The sequence below is a fragment of the Monopterus albus genome, unplaced genomic scaffold (genome assembly GCF_001952655.1).
Source record: "Monopterus albus unplaced genomic scaffold, M_albus_1.0 scaffold90.1, whole genome shotgun sequence".
NCBI lineage: Eukaryota > Metazoa > Chordata > Actinopteri > Synbranchiformes > Synbranchidae > Monopterus > Monopterus albus.
The window spans coordinates 89,262-109,155 of record NW_018127970.1 but is presented as its reverse complement, the minus strand read 5'-3'; the positions used below and the strand labels follow the sequence as shown (position 1 = coordinate 109,155).

General features: G+C 39.9%; 2 protein-coding genes across 13 annotated transcripts in view; both read right to left on the bottom strand.

Annotated features, from left to right (window-relative positions):
• Positions 1-7,584, bottom strand: part of LOC109964611 (uncharacterized) — an 18,896-nt gene extending 11,312 nt beyond the window's left edge. For 6 of the 11 annotated variants that reach the window (XR_002275537.1, XR_002275538.1, XM_020608040.1 and 3 more), the window contains exons 1-13: positions 6,283-6,311; positions 5,928-6,000; positions 5,626-5,736; positions 5,380-5,493; positions 4,888-5,082; positions 4,658-4,757; positions 3,731-3,882; positions 3,474-3,644; positions 1,840-1,941; positions 1,460-1,624; positions 1,282-1,364; positions 658-793; positions 313-516 (exon numbers count right to left, since the gene is read on the bottom strand). Coding sequence is in view for 9 of the 11 variants with exons in the window: in XM_020608040.1 (XP_020463696.1) it covers positions 313-516; positions 658-793; positions 1,282-1,364; positions 1,460-1,624; positions 1,840-1,941; positions 3,474-3,644; positions 3,731-3,882; positions 4,658-4,757; positions 4,888-5,082; positions 5,380-5,493; positions 5,626-5,736; positions 5,928-6,000; positions 6,283-6,296 (1,620 nt within the window). In the remaining 2 variants the exon portion in view is untranslated. Of the gene's footprint in view, positions 1-312; positions 517-657; positions 794-1,281; positions 1,365-1,459; positions 1,625-1,839; positions 1,942-3,473; positions 3,645-3,730; positions 3,883-4,657; positions 4,758-4,887; positions 5,083-5,379; positions 5,494-5,625; positions 5,737-5,927; positions 6,001-6,282; positions 6,312-6,557; positions 6,670-6,816; positions 6,858-7,495 lie in introns of those variants that run through there. The other 5 variants (XM_020608044.1, XM_020608043.1, XM_020608042.1 and 2 more) reach the window with 5 other exon arrangements.
• Positions 7,585-9,228: 1,644 nt separating this feature from the next.
• On the bottom strand, positions 9,229-19,514 carry foxo3a (forkhead box O3A). Of its 2 annotated transcripts, XM_020608017.1 has the most exons (3): positions 19,261-19,514; positions 17,386-18,745; positions 9,229-11,702 (listed from the first exon to the last, which is right to left on the bottom strand). In XM_020608017.1, the coding sequence occupies exons 2-3, from the start codon at positions 17,938-17,940 to the stop codon at positions 10,401-10,403; spliced, it is 1,857 nt and encodes a 618-aa protein (XP_020463673.1). In that variant the 5' UTR covers positions 17,941-18,745; positions 19,261-19,514; the 3' UTR covers positions 9,229-10,400. The 2 variants fall into 2 exon arrangements, with proteins under 2 accessions (XP_020463673.1, XP_020463674.1); XM_020608018.1 differs by lacking the exon at positions 19,261-19,514 and having other exon boundaries at positions 17,386-18,762.
• Positions 19,515-19,894: the final 380 nt, after the last annotated feature.

Sequence of the window (19,894 nt, the reverse complement as noted above, 5' to 3'; positions counted from 1 at the left end):
AATAAATATTCCCATCGTGTATTTCCTCTCATCCATAGCACTTGTTATGTCCTCCATCAGGTCGGTAATGGCCAGGGATGTCGATCGGTTCGACCTAAAACCATATTGGCAATCAGAGAGGATTTTATGTCTATCAATAAATGTATCTAATCTGTTATTGAATAGTTTTTCCAAGATTTTTTAAAACTGTTACAACAGAGAAACTGATCTATAATTTGTGAAGACATGAATTTTCAAATCATAGTAGAAATCCTGTAATGTGCGGACAGCAAACAACACACAGCAACACTGCACACTTTGATATGTTCCTACTCTGTAGTCAACAGGAGTGTTGTGACTGTACTGCAGCGAGCCAAGACCTCCTGCCTCCCCTCGTTCTCCTCTAGCTGCATTCATCCAGCCGGTTTCCTCTGCGGTGCTGCACAGCTTTCGTTCCTGCAGCTGTAGACCTGCCAGGTCAAAGGTCAAAGTCCTCTCCAGAGAGCGCAGGTAGTTTAACAAACCGAGAGAAATTCTCTGTAGGGGAAAAAATAAAGACAGACTATTGTTAATCATTTTATAAAGTGCATAACTAGATCCCTAACTACCAGACATCACTCAGAACATACCTACGCACCACCAGACTGCCACATCAGAACATACTACTTTTTGCCTCACCTGGAGCTGTCTGAGTTTGAGATGACGCAGGTAAATCAGGGACAGGTAAGCGCCTCGGTTTATGATTCCAGGTTCCTCCAAACTGTCATCCAGACCCAGAAGATGCAGACTGTCCTCAAAAGAGTAGCTGTGATTTCTTGAAGGAGCAGAAGCACTGAACTGTTACGATGCTATGAGATGACCTCAGTGTTTACATCTCCAAATTAAGTTTTACAAAAAAAATTTAATTATGTAAATACCATTCTTTTTTTCTCTGATTTATCAAGTCCAAACTTTACTTGCACAAATACTAAACTCAGGAATACAGTCGCTTACTAATTTTTAGAACATTTTTCAACTACTCAATATATTGCATCAGAAGAAAATGCTTATTAAAGTTTCTGAAGACTAAAGTAATGTCTGCAGGTTGTTTGTTAACAGATGAGAAAACCAAAAAAGATTAAATATACAGTAATATAAAACTGAAGAAGTCTTATTTGAGAAGCAGAGAGCAGATCATGTTTAGCTGTTTTAAATGATTTGTGATTAAAAACACAAATGGTTGTTGATTAATTACCTGTCCAAAAAGGAAAAAGTTCCACATCACATTGCAACATTAATTAGTTAACGTTAATTTCTTTGCACCTTTCATTTGCTGCACTTGAAGTTTGACTCCTTATATCATGCCCTGCTCTGTCTCTGGAAGTGGACGACTGATCGCGTGTTTCCTAACAAGACAAATGTCACATTTAATATATTGGCAGCACTGAGGAAAGCTAAGACTGTATCCATCTATCTAAGCAGAAAAGATGATGATACATGCCTGAGTTAAGCTTGCAGCATTATAAATCCTCATCCATATCTCTGAGATGTTGCATCGTTTTGTCTTACTACTGTGTGAGACAGGTGAGCTTGGTGTAGGCTGCAAGACGCCAACATGAGCGACATGTTCTTTAAGAGCTCCAGCAACACGGAACAGATCAGGGACCTGATCAGATACACAGCAATGAAAAGTTAACAGCTGATGTCTGAAGCAAAACATGGCAGGGTTGCATTTGTTGGGAAACCAGAAGAGCAAATGTTTCTTACATGTGGTCAATAAAACTCATATTAAAGCACCAAAAAATAATCTATTAGAAAAATAAATATCAAATGCCAATTTAAGGAAATGTTAATTCAGAGATAACAGATCAGCAGAATTACCTGAAGAAATCTGGAGTGCATCTTCAGCAGTTCATCTACAGATTTCTTTTCTTTTAGCTTCATGACGAGCTTCTGCTGCCATGGGTCCCGCCTGGGTTTCACCTAAAAAAACAAACAAAACAAGAAAATAAAAGTGTCACAATCTTCTGTTCTCCCACCTCCTTCGCTTGATGTACTCTTACAACTTGAAACATGAGCGAATGAAAACAAACTTTTAAAAAAAGGGTGGATTAAGCAGAGATAGTGAAAAGGTACTTCTCTGACCAGACACAAAAACAGTTGCAAATGCAAAGGGAATATTTAGAACAAAATTTGGTTATCATAAACAGAGTAAAAGATTATTCTCTTACTCAGGGCTCCCACTCTTTTCAAGAAATAATTTTCCAGGACACTTTCAATGCCATAAGGCTGTGATGTTAAATGGGGATCACATCCTAGACGGACACATTCCTTTGTGTGGAAGCCTCTTTTAAATCATATGGATTAATCTATGATGATTCTTTTTCTGTGTAACTAGTCCTTAGGTGCTTTATGGCTGATTGATTATTGAGGTCTGTCGCATTCTGCCAAACACACACGCAGATGTTCAGTCCCTCAGTGCATGACTGTTTCACTAAATATGCGAGCTTTGCTTTCTGCAGTTTTCTTGTCTCTCTCTCCATGGTCTCTTTTATATCACAGGTTAAGGTGACAAAATAAAAACCTGACTCTGGAGGCTAGCATAACTAAGCAACATTAAACTAAGCAATAATAAACAGAGTAACATACAAGAAGAGTTCTGTATTTTTCCTACAATTTCTAAATGGATTTGTGTAGGTGACATTGCAGATAACGATAATCTTGGAAAGTGCCTGCAGAAGATAGGTTTTGTGTTCATTAGTTAAGACTTGACTTATTATACAGTATCTTCAAACGGCTTATTATTTGTTTACTCAGATTCAACTCAAGAGTACACTTGACCATCAAGAAAGGCTCTTGGCTTAGTCCATTCTATCACTGATTGTCTTGTGTTAAAAAACAAAAAAAAACACAAAAACAATCCAGCTAGCCAATTAACATTAAACTATAATTCCTCAAGTGGTGGAGCAATAAATCTTAACATGTTTAAAGGTAAAACTCATTACTAGCCAATACTTACACATTTTTGCATTTCAACTACCAAGCTGCTTACATTCCATTGTGATTTTACCCATCCAGTTATTCACATCCTCTTCAACCTGACATGAAGTGGTACATTTAACAGCTAGTGGTTGAGGGTATTCAGAGCATACAAAAACTACTAAAAACAGGCCATAAACTTCTGCCCTTGTCATTCTAACTTTATGTCAAACATTGTCCTAATTTCAGCTGCCAGCTCATGCTGAGGTCTGACAGTTTGCTCTCAGCAAAAGAAAAATACAAAAATGTGAAAATTATTTTCCAAGATGAAGGTATGTTTTTCCAGGACACTGTACATTTTATCTCAATTTGCATGACTTTTCGATGACTAGAAAACTGGTTTTAAAAACCTCCAGGTTTTCTAGGAAGTGGGAACCCTGATACCCTGATACTTTAACAAATCCAATACCATCTATCCATGTATATGGGTTTTGGAGAGACTATTTGGCCCAGGTTTTACATATTCTTTTTCAAACCTGAATGAAGGGGATCCAGTTGGCCTCCTGCTTCAGAGCCATGCTCGCACTTTGCCTGCCCCACTGCCTCTCTTTCACCTCGGAACTGTTGTACTGAGGAAATGTTCCCATCTGCTCTTGGTGTCTGAAGATTGTTCTGAACTCCCTCCAGACCTGATCAGACAGTAGCAACTTTATATCTTCATTATTTAAATACACAGTGGCACAACTTTGTATATTAGTGTGCTTAAGGTTTGTAGCACATCAAACAACAGTACCATACTGAACAACTCCATCTCATCCGCAGTGGTCCTGAGTTTTCCAACATCATAGGACAAGTGGAAGTAGGTGATCAATGACTGCAGCTCAGCTAGAAACTCCTCCAAGTGAACAGTGTGCAGGGGAACAGCAGCAGCCAGTCCTGAAACTCCTGGAGTTCAGTGTAGTTGGTGTCAACTTCTGTGCACTATGTACAGTAAAACCTAACATCTGAACTTCTCATATCATCCTTGCTTTTGTCCCCCTTTTCAACATTTAGATTTTTACATAGGGACCTGCCTGTGTAGATGCATTTTAACATTACACCCTATTATTTTGAGACCTATTATGTTATTTCATTTTTTTCACATTGCTATACCTGCTATCTGATACCTGTATCTTGGCCGCTGCCATAATTTATTTATTTTTAAATCAGGAGTATTGTGATTACCAGATGAAAATTTCTATTGAATTTGGTTATTAGACCTTTTGATACCAATTTCCCCAAACTTTAACTTTTTTTTCTTTTTTTTTTGGAAACTAGTCAAGATTCACAGAGGATCATTCATAGTTCATTCTCGACTTAGAAAATTGCATATGGCAAAATAATCTCACTGGCACATCCATTTAATAGTTGTTCTGAAAATTTCAACCAGATACATAACTGAATTTGTCCAGCTGTCATGAAATTGTAGATATATTATCATGCCTGCAAATCATATTTTTGTTACACCCTGAACTTTCTTAGAGCTGCCATCCATCACAAACTTCCACTTATAGACAAGAAATATCAAAATCTAATGGACAAATTCCCATTAAAGTTACTGAAATATTCCTCATCCCCAGAGGACTTTGCTATATTTCAGCTAACATTACTCAATTTCAATTTTAATCTATCGTCAGTGTCTCTAAATAGATTCTCAGGTTATTGCTGGTTTGTGTCTCACCGTCAGCATGTTGAGTTTGGTGTGAAGTCTCCTCCTCCTTCATGACTGTAGGCTGAAATTCTTCATTTCTCCTTTCACAAGATGGTATATAGTGAAGCACCTATAAAAAAAAAGAATTAACTCAAGTAGGTTAATTATGTGAATGTGCATTAATGAAAACAAAAAAATTTGTAAATAAAACACATTGGACAACAAAAACTGATGCATTTAAACTGGTGGTGGATTTTTACCCTGAGGAAGTTGTGAATGGTTTGAACTGAGTGCAGATGGCAGACGAGCCACCGGAGGTAGATGACCACATCGTCGTGAGTGAGCAGGTTGGCAGGGTTTCTTTGGCCGGTGAGCATCATCTCTCTGCTCACAGACAGTCTGCGAGCTCTCTCAACGGTGTCCTCGTACTCACTGGTCAAGTATAACACCTGGTCCTGAGAGAAAGCATGCCTTATGTGATCTGGTGAAGATGACAGAGCTTGAAAAATCCAATACTGAGGGATTCTCATACATTTTGGTATGTTTGTATATAGCTTTTTTTTATACACATAAGAGTGATTTTTTTTTATTTAAAATGTTCTTGTCACATTTTCTCACTTTACATTCTACATAAATAATCTCAATATCCCTGCAGTAGCACAAAATAACCATTACAGTCAAACATTTAATAAGGATGAAGAACTAGAAAGAAAACCTTGCTTGCTAAATGATACAAGTCTTTTCACTGTCACCTTATAGTGAGAATAAAGCCTCTCAATGACGCTGGTGTGGCGGCAAAATCTCCTCCATCTCAGCATGAGCAGATATTTGATCTGAGCCAAGTGATATGATCTGTCTGTAAAAAACTGTAATACAAATACAACCAGGAAAATTGTTTATCTCTCATCTCATAATTCCAATCTATTGCCTGTTCTGCTACATATGAACTCTTGCTTTTAGCTGAGGTTCCTTTTCTGTGGTGCTTGTGTCATCCTCACCTGGTGCAGGAGAGGAGGCAGGCTGTCAGGTGTGTACTCTAGAGTCAAACAGCTTTCCAGCTCTCTCTGCATCACAGCTGCTTGAGATTGAACTGGTAAAGCTTCAGCCACCTGCAACCAGGACAACACAGATAGCCAGAAAAGGATAAGCAAATCTGCAAAAAAACCCAGTGATGTTCAGGGTGCAACTGTCATTATTTATTATCTGAAAATTCTACATTTGTCATGACACAGAAACTGACAAATTAATTTAACCCCCAGACTGTCCTTGATAAAAATACAAACTGCAGATCCAGTCTCACCTGAAGTCCTCTCCTCAGGGCATGTTCCCTCTCCAAACGGAAGTAAGAAACATCTTTTGGAGGTGGGACAGAACTGAAAGAGAACTTGCAATTAATAAAACACTCTTTAAAACAGGACTATGAAACTTTAAAAAAAATGATATAACAGTTTCAAAACTAAATTCAAAAACAGCAAGATGCACGCTTAACATTCTGAGTTTTACTGCTACAGCCTTTGGCTACTTGTTCAAGTATTACCAGTAACATTTGCATATGGTGGCTAATGTTAGCAAAATTTAACTGGATACTGCTTTTTTTCATTACCGAATTCAATCAATTTCACGCGCCTCTACTGTGCTACAGTTTTAGTATTTACCCTTCTACTCTCATGTAGACGTTTTTAAACGAAATGTAACTTGCGGACCTGGTGGTCTTTAGCTAACTGCTAACAGCACGCTAAACGCTCACAGCGACAGTTAAGGGTAACGTGTTAGCATGCTAACATTTGGTAAACCTAAGTGATATCAGTTTTATAGGTATTTGGTCATAAACCAAAGTACAAGAGAAACTAAAATGTTTTAGCCTGATGCTGGCGCTAGAGGAGAAGTTAAGAAACCGTCAACGTTATTTAAATACATCCAGTGAACTCACAAGGTCAAGGCGAGTCGCTGTCCAGAGATACGTCAAAGCTACCGTGGCCCCATTAGTGTGGGCTAACGCGGTAGACTAACAGCTAAGCTACGCTACCGCCACCTAGATGATAGACAGCCTAAAGATGAATGAGGATTTCCCAAGTGAGACAAATGGCAGCTGATGCACAAAACATTGTGAAAACAAACAATTAGGCATTTTATCATAATTTTTAAATCGTTTTTTTACGGAGAATAAATTCGACATAGGCTCCATTTACCTGGCAGTCAAACGTTTTCAAAACAAGCATTTAGGATTCCCTCCAGAGATGCTTTAAGAGATAAAGATGGTCTTTCTCTGTCTATTTTTAACAAAATGTTCAAACACCCAAAGAAATTAAAATCAACTAACAATTGCACATTTAATCTTTTTTTTTCAGTAAATTATTTTTAATGAGAATACATTTTACTTAAATCCTACTGACCTGGTCATCTAAATACATTAAAAACAGACATTAAAGATAAACACTGTATAATTTGTCTGTTTTCTGTTTTTTCAGAAAAAGTTTTAAAGGCTTAAAATGACATCCTTCCATAAAAAATTGAAGACTCAACAAGAAAATATTGCTAATGTAAAAAGGATCAACTTGTGGACACAGGACGTCTCCTACTTTTTAGTGTGTGTGTACTGGAAGTTTTCACTCCACACTTGTGTAATTTGCTGGATATCGGTTAGCTAATCGTAATGTCTCAAAATCATGCTTATATTGTATGTACTGTCCTAAACTCAGATTTGATGGAGAGTAGAAAGAAATTTTGCCCCTTCAGCAGTCAACTTGTAGACATACAGTATATTCATCATTCTGCACAGGGAAGCTCAAACATTAAATATTATTTGCAAATGTTATCTGACACAGGATTTCACATTAAATAATCATAACCACCACCAAGCTTCCAGACCTGTAGAATTTGTTGTGCACTGCTCCCCGTGGAAATCCATTTTCCTCAGTTTCCTCCCTGAGTGCTGAGAGTTGATGCGACAGCTCTGCCTCCATCTGCTCCACTTTGACAGAGAAGGAAACTCTGTATATATCACACATGGCAGACCCTGTTACTCAAGATCAACACATTTAGAAACCGAAAATATTAGAAATAAAAACTGAAAAAATGGCAACTCTTTTACTTCTGCCAAATCTTGTCTTCTGTACTGACTTGTTGTGGCGTATCCATAGAGACGACCATCCATGCAGCCAGGCTTCCTGTCTGCTATCTGGACAGACAGTGACTGCATTTGAACTGCAGAGGGCTCTAATGTTTCACTATCCTCCTTTTTTTAAGGTTGCAATAACAGGACGTCAGTGCTATTGGGCTTTTTAGATAACTGCACTTTAACTGTAATTTGCAATACAATAAATGAACATAACATCATTCACAGTGCATTAGTTGTTGAGTAGTATCTACCTCAGCAATCAAAGCTCCCGTTTTCACAAACCTTGACTTAATCTCAGTGTGGCCATTCCTCTTGGATACAGTATATGATTGGTTCTTAGCTCATGATGTGATTATCCAATAGCAAATCAACCTCCAAAGTGCCTGCAGAGTCAAGTCTGCAGCTGTGCAATTCCTCTATGGGTAGAAATAAAAGAAGATATAAAAACTCCACCTTTTCATATGTTCTTCAAGCTTTATTTACATGCACCATCTCTGATACAACCAATATAGGAACTGGAATCACAACTGGACATGTCAACTTGATGTCTCTTTTTTGTAGGAGCAATAGGAAGAAATGAAGGATGACTACTGGTAGTGAATGTTACTCCAATTTAATGCAGAAAAAGATGAAGTTTTGTGTTTTCTAAGATGAAATCATTCACCTGAAGCTACAAAAATGATATCTGGAACCACATTTGTGCAGAATGTATTTTTGTTAAACCATAAATTAAGCTAATGGGATTCAATGTCTCATATTAATGTTGGTTAAATTCAAGAGGATGGAACATTTTGATTTTCTCATTGTGATGTGAACCGACCATTAACACTAAAGTGCTTTTACACAGCTCTAACCCACTATACATGGGGGAAAACTGTCTTAACATGAAAAAAATAAATAAATAAAATCTTTTTAAATGCCATCTTCAATTTAGCAAGGAGACAAATTCCCTCTGCTTCCATCAGTTAAAATATGTAAATAATAAAAAAAAATCATCCTGCTGTTCCTACAAAAACTGTGCTGATGTTTTTTTGCACCTATAGCACTATTTATACACTGTATTTCCTCCTATTCCCATTTATTTAAATGCAGAAATATTTTGGCAATCTTTAAAATACTGTGGTTTCTTTCACAAATGGCAAAATGGCTCTAAGATACTACATAAGCTCCTCTCACAAAGTTGGAAACACTATTTTCCCCAGCACCTGCTATAGTGCTGATAACAAAGGGGAGGCTACTAACGATGCTCCATCTGCAGCCCCTCCCTGCTATCTCTTATTTATAGCACCAAGAACTCCTTCAAATTACTGTAACAGACACCAAAATACTGGTAGTAGAGAGCTGTGGACACTCCGAGTGTAGTTATGGTATTCCAACTACAGACAGGTGACAAATGAAAGGGAAAACACAACATAAAGTGCCTTAGTGGTGATGGGCCACCATGTGCCACCAGAACAGCTTAAGTGCACCTTGGCATTGACTATCCAAGTCTCTGAACTCCATTGGATGGATGAACACCATTCTTCCAGAAGATATCCCCTCATGTGGTGTTTTGACAGTGGTGGTAGAGATGCTATCTGACACTTGGGCCAAAATCCCAAACCATTCATTAAGTTCCTGTGCCCTGTGGATGGAGGCACCGTCATCATTGAAGAGACCATTCCATCAGGTTTTTTTCTTTAACATGTCACCCGTCTGTAGTCCCCTGTGTCTGCTAATGTAATGATGTCAACTAGCACTAAATCATGACCTTAATTCTGTCCTAAACTCTCTATGCTGAGTAGTACTTCCAATATTGCAGTAAGTGGAAGAGAAAGAATGGGGAAGATGGTGGAAATGGATCTGCAGCAGAAAATACATATTATTAAGAATTCAGTAATGCACCTCCTAAGAAAGGACATAATTCACAGTAATGTCACTAAAATCACAGGGTAAAATTTTCTAAATAAAACATTACATACAAAAACCACACAATGAAGATCAGTTCGCATGTTAGCACATTGATATTTGGTGCGTGACTCGGTGCATCAATGGGGGGAAAAAAGCTTTTCATCAACACTTCTTTTGAAATTTTTAGTCCATTTAGGCAAGTCTCTCAAAGAAACTTTAAAAAAAAAAAAAGCTTGCCACGCATCCTCTACTGGAACATAATTTTGTAACATTCTCTGCAGCTTTTTTCTGTAAACAGGCTGTCACCCACCAACAGGCTGACAGCTGGTTTGGCAAACATGTTAGTTTGGATATGAAACGGTGTGAGAGGGGAGGGCGCGCAGGACAAAAGCATAATTCTTCTTCAGTTTCATGTATCGCTTTGTGAAATAAGTGATTCCCTGAGACTAACATGAGTTGATGTTTTTCATATAATTTTAACAAAATGGCCTGTACTTCCATTCAGTGCTGTTGTTCACACCGCCCAGGCATTTTTAAATTTAATTCAATGTAAAGACACCAGTTTGTGTTTTTCAGACACTTGAAATACAGTACTGAACTTAATGCCTCACATTAAAAATAATGGAAAAATTACATGAATACACTTTTACATACTTGCTTTCCTCTAGTTGCACAATCCATGACAATGAACCCCAATTTATATTTTCCCCACATTTTTTTTTTTATTTTTTTTTTTTTACTCATGCTGAGTTCTGACTGAGCTTCTCAGCTTGGGACCCAGGTCTGAGGGGAGGTCTGTTTCGAGCTCGAGAAACTTCCTGAATTCCTGTTGGCGTTCTGGGCGGATGTAAGTCGGGAGTCGAAGCTGAGGTCCAGGCAATCTGCGTCCATCAGTTCATTGCAAATGATGGAGTCCATGTCACACTCCAGGCTGCCATTGAACACATCAAGGTCCAAATCGGCGGTAAAGCGGTCCTGGCCGGACAAACCAGAGCCAAGCTGCATAGAGACATTCTTTCTGGGAGACTTCAGGTGTGGCTGCTTGGCGTCAGGGTGACCAGCATTGTTGACAGAGGTTGACAAGCCTGCTTGCCAACCAGGTATTGAAGAGCTTTGGGCTGGACCAGCACTGGTGTGGTTCACCAATATGTGGTCTTTGCGCAGCAGCATGGCATTTCGGCGAGAGTTCTGCAGGGCGATGGCAGTGCTGGCCTGCGACATCAGTGGGTCGGACTGAGTGAGCATGACATTGCTGTGGCTGTGGGAGTCCAGGCTGAGCATATCCTGCAGGGTCTGGTGATCACTGAAGTGTGAGATACAGGAGAAGGTGGTCTGTTTGTTTTCCTGGATGGTCTGCATAGGCGACTGCCGCAGGCTTGTGATGGACGATGGGCTGAACAGTGGGTTTGGCCCATAGCTGCCAGAGGGGCTACTTGAGCAGCTAAAGGTAAACACTGAGCTCCCATGGCTGTTGACTCCATTTTCTTCCTCTCCAGGAGGAGGCTGCTGGGATGCTGTCAAGCTGATATTGTCTAAAAGGTCGTCCATCAGGTTGTCAGAGAGCCCGTCGTTGAGGTTCATGGTACCTGCCAGGTCAGAGAGCCCTGTGGGCCCTGTGGATGGAGACATGCTGCTAGGGCTGGAGTACAGCATCGGGGAGAGGGGCGAGTCATCATCAGGCACCTCATCCAGCTCCAGGTTGGCCAGGATTGGGGACAGACGACCGCTGAGTGTGCTGGCATTGGAATTGGTTCGGGATCGGAAGTCTGTCCAGGCATCCAGCTCATCGCTGCTGCGAGAGGTGGGGCTTCCCGTCCACTTGGAAAGGCTGGAGGAGCTCTCAGAGCTGCCATCTTGAGCGGCCTGCAGTGCGGCCTTCTTCTTGGTGGCACGTCCTCGAGCTCCTTTGATGTACTTACTGTTATCCATTGATACAGCCCGTCGTCTGGGAGCTTTGCCTCCTTTCCCACCTTCAGGGTTGACCATCCACCAGGAGCTTTTCCCTGTTCCCTCATTCTGGACTTTCACAAAACGACTGTGGAGAGACAGGTTGTGTCGGATAGAATTCTGCAATTAAATGGATGAAAAAAATTTAATGTAGCCTCATATTTAATTACAATATTTGTCAAAGCATTATTTCTTAAGCACTTGAGATGCTGAACAGTATAAAACCCAACTATTGGTTTATTGGATACCCAGTTAGATTCCAACCAGGGTAGCTAGTCTTCCTGGGGCTCAGTTAAAAGAAATAACAAAAATGAATGCAAACATCATCACAATTAAAACATTTGTTCAGTACACAAATCTAAATAATTATTCAAATGTTAATACCTTTTGCATTCATACAAATAATTATACCCTCAGAAATAAGCATGTTTAACTTTAAAACAGACTACTAACAAAATTAAGAAAGTCAATATGGTTTCAGATTGAATCGATCAACATCTCTGGCCATAATTGAACTGATAGAAGATGTTACTAGTGCCATGGATAATAAGAAACATACATTGGGAATATTTATTGATTTAAGAAAAGCATTTGATACAATTAATCATGAAATACTAATTGACAAATTAGAAAGGTATGGGATTAGAGGGATGGATCTGAATTCGGTTAGAAGCTACTTGACAAAGAGACGTCAATTTGTGAAGTTGGGTGAGTACCAGTCAAAACACTTGGACATTGTATGTGGTGTCCCCCAGGGGTCAGTTTTGAGTCTTAAACTTTATTTTATATATCAATGATATATGTAATGTATCTGAATTATTGAAATTTGTGTTATTTGCTGATGATACTACCATATGGGCTTCTGGTGAGAATTTCCAGCAACATTTGGACTTGAATACGCTGGAAACTGATAAGGTAAAGAAACTTTGTGATACAAACAAATCATCACTAAATTTGGATAAGACTAAATTCATGGTATTTGGTAATTATAGGCTGGACAATCAAATCCAAGTAATGGTTGGAGGTGTTAATATAGAAAGAGTTTATGAAATGAAATTTCTAGGTGTTATTATTGATGACAAAATTTGCTGGAAACCCCATATTAAATATATACAAAACAAAATGGCTAAAAGCATTTCCATACTGGCGAGAGTGAAACATATTCTGGATTGGAAGTCACTTCGCATTCTTTATTGTTCTTTACTGTATTTAGATTATTATGTTGAGAGTTGGGGAAATATATATAAAGGTTCACTGCGGTCATTATTTCTACTTCAGAAAAGGGCCATAAGAATTGTCCATAAGCTTGGATACCGGGATCATACCAGTGCATTATTCATACAGTTTGAATTGTTAAAATTCTTTGATCTAGTGGAATACAAATCAGCTGTGTTTATGTATAAAGTTAGAAACAATCAGTTGCCAGGTGGAATTCAAAAACTGTTTAATGCGAGATGGAGGATACAATAAAAGTTTAAATATATACATACATACACACACACACACACTCACATATATATATATATATAAAAAGAGGCTGTATTTCAAGGTATAGGAAAGATGAGGCATAAGTGCAGATTATATAGGAATATTAGAGGTGTGGTGTATAATAATAAAATTCATGTATAGACTTTGCATTAATCTTGTGGATTTGAGCTGACATAACTATACCATGGTCTAAGAAAGGGGGTAGAACTAGATAAGTGTGTACTTCTTTCTACTCCCTTTCAAGCATGTAATGGTGGTAGTGTCTGTAATGTACTTTATGAATGAGATATGAGTGAATTGTGTACTATTTTGTCCTTATATTGTTACTAGTTCTTTTTCTTGCATTGTATATGCACTATTTTTTGTTTTGTTTTTCTTTTTTTCCTTTCTTTTTTCACAATTTTATATCTGTAATGCTATTTTATCTTTACATGCTTGAAAATAAATAAACATTGTTGATTTTATTGTCTATATTGAATTGAAAAAATATTGCTTCAATAATTTTACAGACATATATATTATTTATTTCCTTAATTACTTATGGAAGCTGATTCCATGCAGATGAACCTCCATAAGGAACATTCCACTGGTTTCCATACGTGTGACATACCTGTGGGAAAACCCTGTACTATGGATTTTACACAGTCACAAGGAAAACTACTCAACCTGTACAGCAGAAGTAGCTGTATAAACTCTTCTGTGATACTGGAGGAGCTTTATTAGGCTAAGTCTTGGATGTCATCATCCAAACTACCAGACAGTAAGGGTCTAATAAAAAGATACATCTGATTGCATGATGGAAAAGGTAGAAACTAGAATGTTTTGGAAAATGTCCTACAGAATAAAAGTCAGAATATCTTGGTTTCCTTTTTAGCTATTTTGACCATTAAAGCCCCCCAAATTTATTCAAGTGCAATAGTAAATTGCAGGAGAATCCCCTTTATGGATAAAATCTGGATCTTGCTTTCATGATGTTGGCTATTATGAGTTTAACATTTTTCATAAGGTGCTTTATTCTTTAACACAGTCCTGCTGCCATTAGGAGTGTGTCCACATGCATTATCTGGGTTTATACCGAGAATCCTGAGTCGATCATTTAATTAGAAAAATCTCAGACTGCTTGATGAAGAGCCCCAAAAAGATCGAGAGGGTGCTCCAAATGTCACAGCAGTGCAGGTGTTAATAATACGTTCATAGGGAGCAACTCTGTGTTCGTTTGGTTTAGATTTCCTTCCTTTTACCTTTGCCAGCACCTGTGACGAGGCAGTCGATAATACACAATTAAATGTACCAAAGAATGGGAGAGCATTCATATGAAAGCCCAGCGTAGAGGACATGGGTGTTTCTCCAGCGGTTCATAAATAAGCCTCAAAGGATTTTGCTCTGGAAGTCTCCCGAGTAACTTTCAGAAAATCTACACTAATAACCATAAAATATCACCCAAACTGCAGCTACAAGGAAACAGAGTTTAACACCGCTGAAGAAACATCTCTACATCCAGTGAACTATTTCCACAAATGCCAGTGCTACAGTGACTTAGGGCATTTACAGAGGTCAGCGTAAGGTCATGGTTTCACCATTTTGTTGCCGTCGTTCTAGATTTGGAATTTAAAAACTACAGCACAAAAGACCCATCCATGAGTGTTTTTGGCTCCTTATAGTCAACCTAACACCAACATTCTTTTTTCCACCCTCTAAACATCAGACACCAATTTGTTTTGGCAGAGAAAATGGGTTAAAACAAGGCCAATTAGAAGCAGTGAGTCGATTAATCGACTACTTGTTTGACAGAAAAACAAACACCAACTATCTTTTAATAGCTGTTTGATGGTTAAAGTCACTTAACCATCAAAAACACAATAAGAATCCCTATTTATAGCTTTTCACTGGTGAATCTCATCTGCTTTTCATTTTACATCATTGCAACATGGATAGCTTTGAGTTGCGGACTGCACCTCCAATTTTTACACCTGCATCAAAGCCACCTCACTGCATGAAGCTCAATAGAATTAAAGAGATTATGCAAAAATTATGGTGCTCACCATGACTAAAAGAAAACTGTGGCAGAAATAGTAAGTTTCATACGTTTTTTTAACTATTTAAAATGGATCTGTCACAATGTCAGATCCTGTGAATTGGTTTTCATCCCTGTATCTTTAGCAGGATTTGAGTACTGACAAATTCTGACCAGTCATGTTTATAGGTTTATTACTCAAGAACCGCCTTAGACCATCAACAAGCACAGTATCTATTTTCACATTTGTCAGCAGGACCTGAACAACACTGGTGTATAAACACAAAAAGCAAGCCAAATATTGCAACATGTTAATCATCCCATGACCTACAACAAGTGGACACGATAACAGCAACACCTGTCTTATTCAATCTAATGCAATCCAGCGCACGCTGCAATAAGCAAATAAACCTTTGTGATACTTCATTGTTTGTCGACTGTCAAGGAGGCTTTGATTCAACTCTGTGGTCATTTGTTGGACCATAAAATTGTAGTGTTGCTCCACTGTATGACAGCAGCTGGATATGATAACAGTATGTAACAGTTCAGTACATACAGTATAAAACCTCAAAAATGACCACAGAATTCAATACAGTCTGACGCCACAAAAAGTGAACGTTAGGCTTCATAAAGGCTGGTTTTTTATTACAGAGCTATATGGGTGTTGCTTTTATTGTCCTCCTGTATACAGCTAGTAAAGGCTACAGGACCTTACTGTGCTTGAAGATGAACTGAGGATGTTTAAGGAGGATTCTGTATCATGAGCTGCTGGACTGTATCTGTTAAGCCTTACAAGAAAGTTACACTTTCTGAATGCCCACACAAGTAAGTACAGTATGAGCCATAATGTTTTAAAGATAAATCAGAAAGAGCACACTCCTGCCTTCCCCTCCCCCATGCAGTCACAGCAGTGCTGCAGCACCCTTTGAGCAAAGCCTCGTTCCGAGCGGGTACTGGAGCAATGCCAGTTTAGCCAGAGCCAGATCCAAAGAGAAACACTGAGCTTCTCTCACACTGCTACACATTGACCTACATAATTTATAGTCAGCTGACTGATTCTTGTGCCAAGGCCACATGAAAAGACAGTGTGCCACACAGCACGACCAAGCTGCTCACTGATCATCCACAGAGGAAGCTGGATATTTACAGCAGGTGGGATGCACAACAACTAAAAGGAAATTTAAAAATGTATCATCACACTTCAGCTACAGACAAAAAACATCGGCGAATCAGTTCAGATCGAGACGTGTGACAGGTCTAGATTTACAACCCTGTAGTCCATCTGAGGAATGACCAACCTCAAGCTGATAGCTGAATGTCACACAGCTACAAAGCATCTCCTAGGAACTGCTGAAGTCAGCACTTCTGAAACCCTAACATTAACTCTTTCTTCTGCAAGCCAAAATCTGTCTAAATGCATCTGGTGGAAAATGAACATCCAAGTATGAATGAAAAGTGACAATCACTAATCTGTACAATTACCTAAAAACATGATTATGTGCAGATTAATCAGTTATTAGCACCAATTTGTTTCTCAGCACTCCGCTCATATTTAATAAGCTAATTCCCATCATGTCAAAGAGCGTTTAAAACGTACAATCTTCACAGTTTGTGTAATTTCTTCATGTAGAAACTCTCCGGAATCAGCCTGCATCCCGCATCTACAGTTGTGCCGGGTTACAAACCTATTTCCAGTTTTTCTACCCCCATGCTTAAATCCTGCAGAGCTCAAAGCTACCATCAGACTTGACTCCATGACAGATGAATTGGTTTTCCAGAGAGAACTAATCCTTAAAATCCAACAGAAGGGCCCTGCTGAAGCTTGTAAGAAGCCCCTGTGCTGCAGTGTGAGCAGTTTTTCTGAAAGTGAAATTAACTTTGCATTGCCTATTTCAAGTCTCCACTTTCATATCTGCTGCCTTGTGTTTAGAGTGTGCTGATATTTTAGGTGCAGAACTAACTGTGTGTGTAATTTGATGCACACTCTATTACAAGTGTGGCCTTATATTTTGACAGCAACTTGGGACACAAGTAATTTAATACCGTGTGCTTATCAGGCAGCCACATATTTCCCAATTCCCTGTTGACAATTTACACCGACACCCAAATATTCCTTAGAATAAAGCTAAAAATAATCACCTAAAATAATCCCACTATAAACGGGGTGTGTGCAAACAGCACGGCCTCTGTTTGAGCTCTCCTCCTCCGTGTATTACCACTAGCTGGGTGCATTGGGTATTTATTTACATGACCACGGTATGGTTTTTGTTATGGCAACCGTGCCAGCATGTCACCACTCACCTTCCAGCCTGCGGAGCTATTGCTGTCGCCTTTGTCCTTGAAATACGGCACAGACCTCACCATCCAGTCATAGATTTGGGACAAGGTCAGTCTTTTCTCGGGGGAGCTCTCTATGGCTTGGGTAATGAGGTCAGCATAGGAGTAGTTGCCCCAGGCGTTCCTGCGAGCGGAGGACTTCCTCAGCTGCTGGGAGGCAGAGCCGCCCAGAGCCGCGGCGGGGGTTTGCGCGGAGGAAGGCGAGCCGTCGGCGCCCTCCTCTTTGCAAGGGCCGAGCTGGACCTCCACAGGCTGCGAGATAGAGCTGTTGCTGCTCGGTTCCCGGGGTCTGATGGCACCACCGCTGGATGCCTCAGCAGCGCCGCTCCCAGCGTTGCCACCTTCATCATCCTCTTCTTCGGGGATTACGTCAGTGTCATTTGTCCCAGGCTTGCCCGCACCACACTCCGGACGGGGCAGGGGCCAAGTGCAAGACCGTGGCCGTTTCTGGGGCTCGAAATCCGGATCAATCTCAACGTTTAAAGGAGGCTCGTTGCCGTTGTGCTGCGCCTCAGCCATGTTAATCGCGATATCTCGGCACAAAGGGTAATAAAATCACTCAGGGCGCATTCCATCAATGTTGTGTGCAGGCTTCGTGAAGTTTATTTACTATGCACGATATGCAAATGTCCAGCCTACAGCCCAGTCCCAGCACGTGTCTTTCTATAGGTCCTCCAGCGAGGCGTCTATCCACAGCGCCGAGAGCCGATCGGTCTGACCAGCATTAACAAAACATTGCCCTTTCTCGTGCACAGTCCACACCCATACATACATACATACATTGCAGTTTCTCGAAATGTGAGTTAAACATAGGAAGAACCAGCAGTCTTAAAGGGATCCACACGGCGTTCCTTTACAAGCGCCCGCGTCCTGCACCACGACCCCGCGACGTGCATGCCAAAGCAAAATGAGAATTACTGCATCTAATGCCACCGCATCAGCTTAATCGTTCCGTACACAGCTGCCATCTTGACCATTTCCTTTCTCAAGTTCTTTATCATCCGCGCAGAGAGCCACCAGTCGCTTGAGCAGCGCGTTGCCGTCCCGATACCATCAAGGCGGAGATTGGTTTCTCGAGGCCCTGCAGCTGTTTTTTAAACAGCAACCACAGAAATGTGGCGAGCCTCAAATCCGCCCTCTCAAGAGCTCAAAAAATAATGACGCGTCCTGGCTGTACATCTCTGACATCTTGAACAGGTAAGCACGGAATCCTCCGTGCGGCGCGCACCCTGCAAAGACACTTCATTCAATCTCCTGCTGCTGTGGTTGGCGCAAAGCTCCAACTCCAAGAAGGAAAAAACACGATCCAGCCCCCTGGACTGCGCTGAAATTAAAGTGACAGTGTGGACAGTGACATCACTTTCTCCAGTATTTGCACCTTTGATGAACAGAGAGCTACTACTGCTCCAACATAATCCTCCATCTGTGGTTTTTGGGTCTAAATGTTAAAATCGGTGAAGTAAAATAATACTATGAATATTTACCTGTATTTTTTGGAAATCTGGAGTAATTAAGGAAAACTAACTCCTTATTGTCACAATTTATTTGCTGTCCTAAAAGTGGTAAAAACGTGCCATCATCAAGGCTAAAATACTCATATTTGCCTTTAAAATACCCACTAAAATTGTAGAATGTATACTCCAACCAAATCTAAACCCCCAAATTCAGACAGAAATACCAAGAACAGGACCTCAGTAATAATTTAGTATAAACAATGAGCCTACATAGATTAACCTATGAAATATATATGGTTTAATACAAAACAAAATGTTGATTGGCTGGCCACAAATAGTAGCTGCTATACTCCAGTTTAAAACCTCAAATATTGAAAGTTCTTACCTGAAATCACACTGTTGTTCCTACACTTGGGTCGTGTCCTCATTACTGTGTTGGGAGTTTTAATGATGCAGAGAGGAGTTTACAGCACACAGTAATACAGGGCAAAAGGGGCAGCGGTAGCCAGAGACCAGCAGGATTAAACCTGCATGGCACAGACCGGTCCCACCCTCATCAACACCACTGTGGTGCCCTGCAGCAAGGCGCTTAATCCTAAATCCGTGGTAGTTCTGGCCCAGCATGAATGTGTAATTGTGTGAAAGCGACCTGCAACAGAGAGGTGGCCTCTCGGAGAACCTACCCGGGGGGAAATAAAGGTTAAAAATTAATTGAAAACACATCACAACATGGTGGATTTCTAGAGCTAATTATGCTGATTCTTTGGACTAAAGCACACTATATAATCCTGTGCATGACAGTGAACACATATGATCCATCGTGATATAGACTAACAGTCAAACGTTTTGGCACACTTTCACTGCAAAGTGAATGAGAAAGTGTGTCCACATTTTTGACTGGTATACTGTGCAGCAGCAGAGACTTCAGTTTTCGATTAATAAACCTGTCAAAATTTCTAAAAACATGTTTTCACTTGAGTGTAGATGAGCAAAACTAGCAGTTTTACCCTTCCATAATT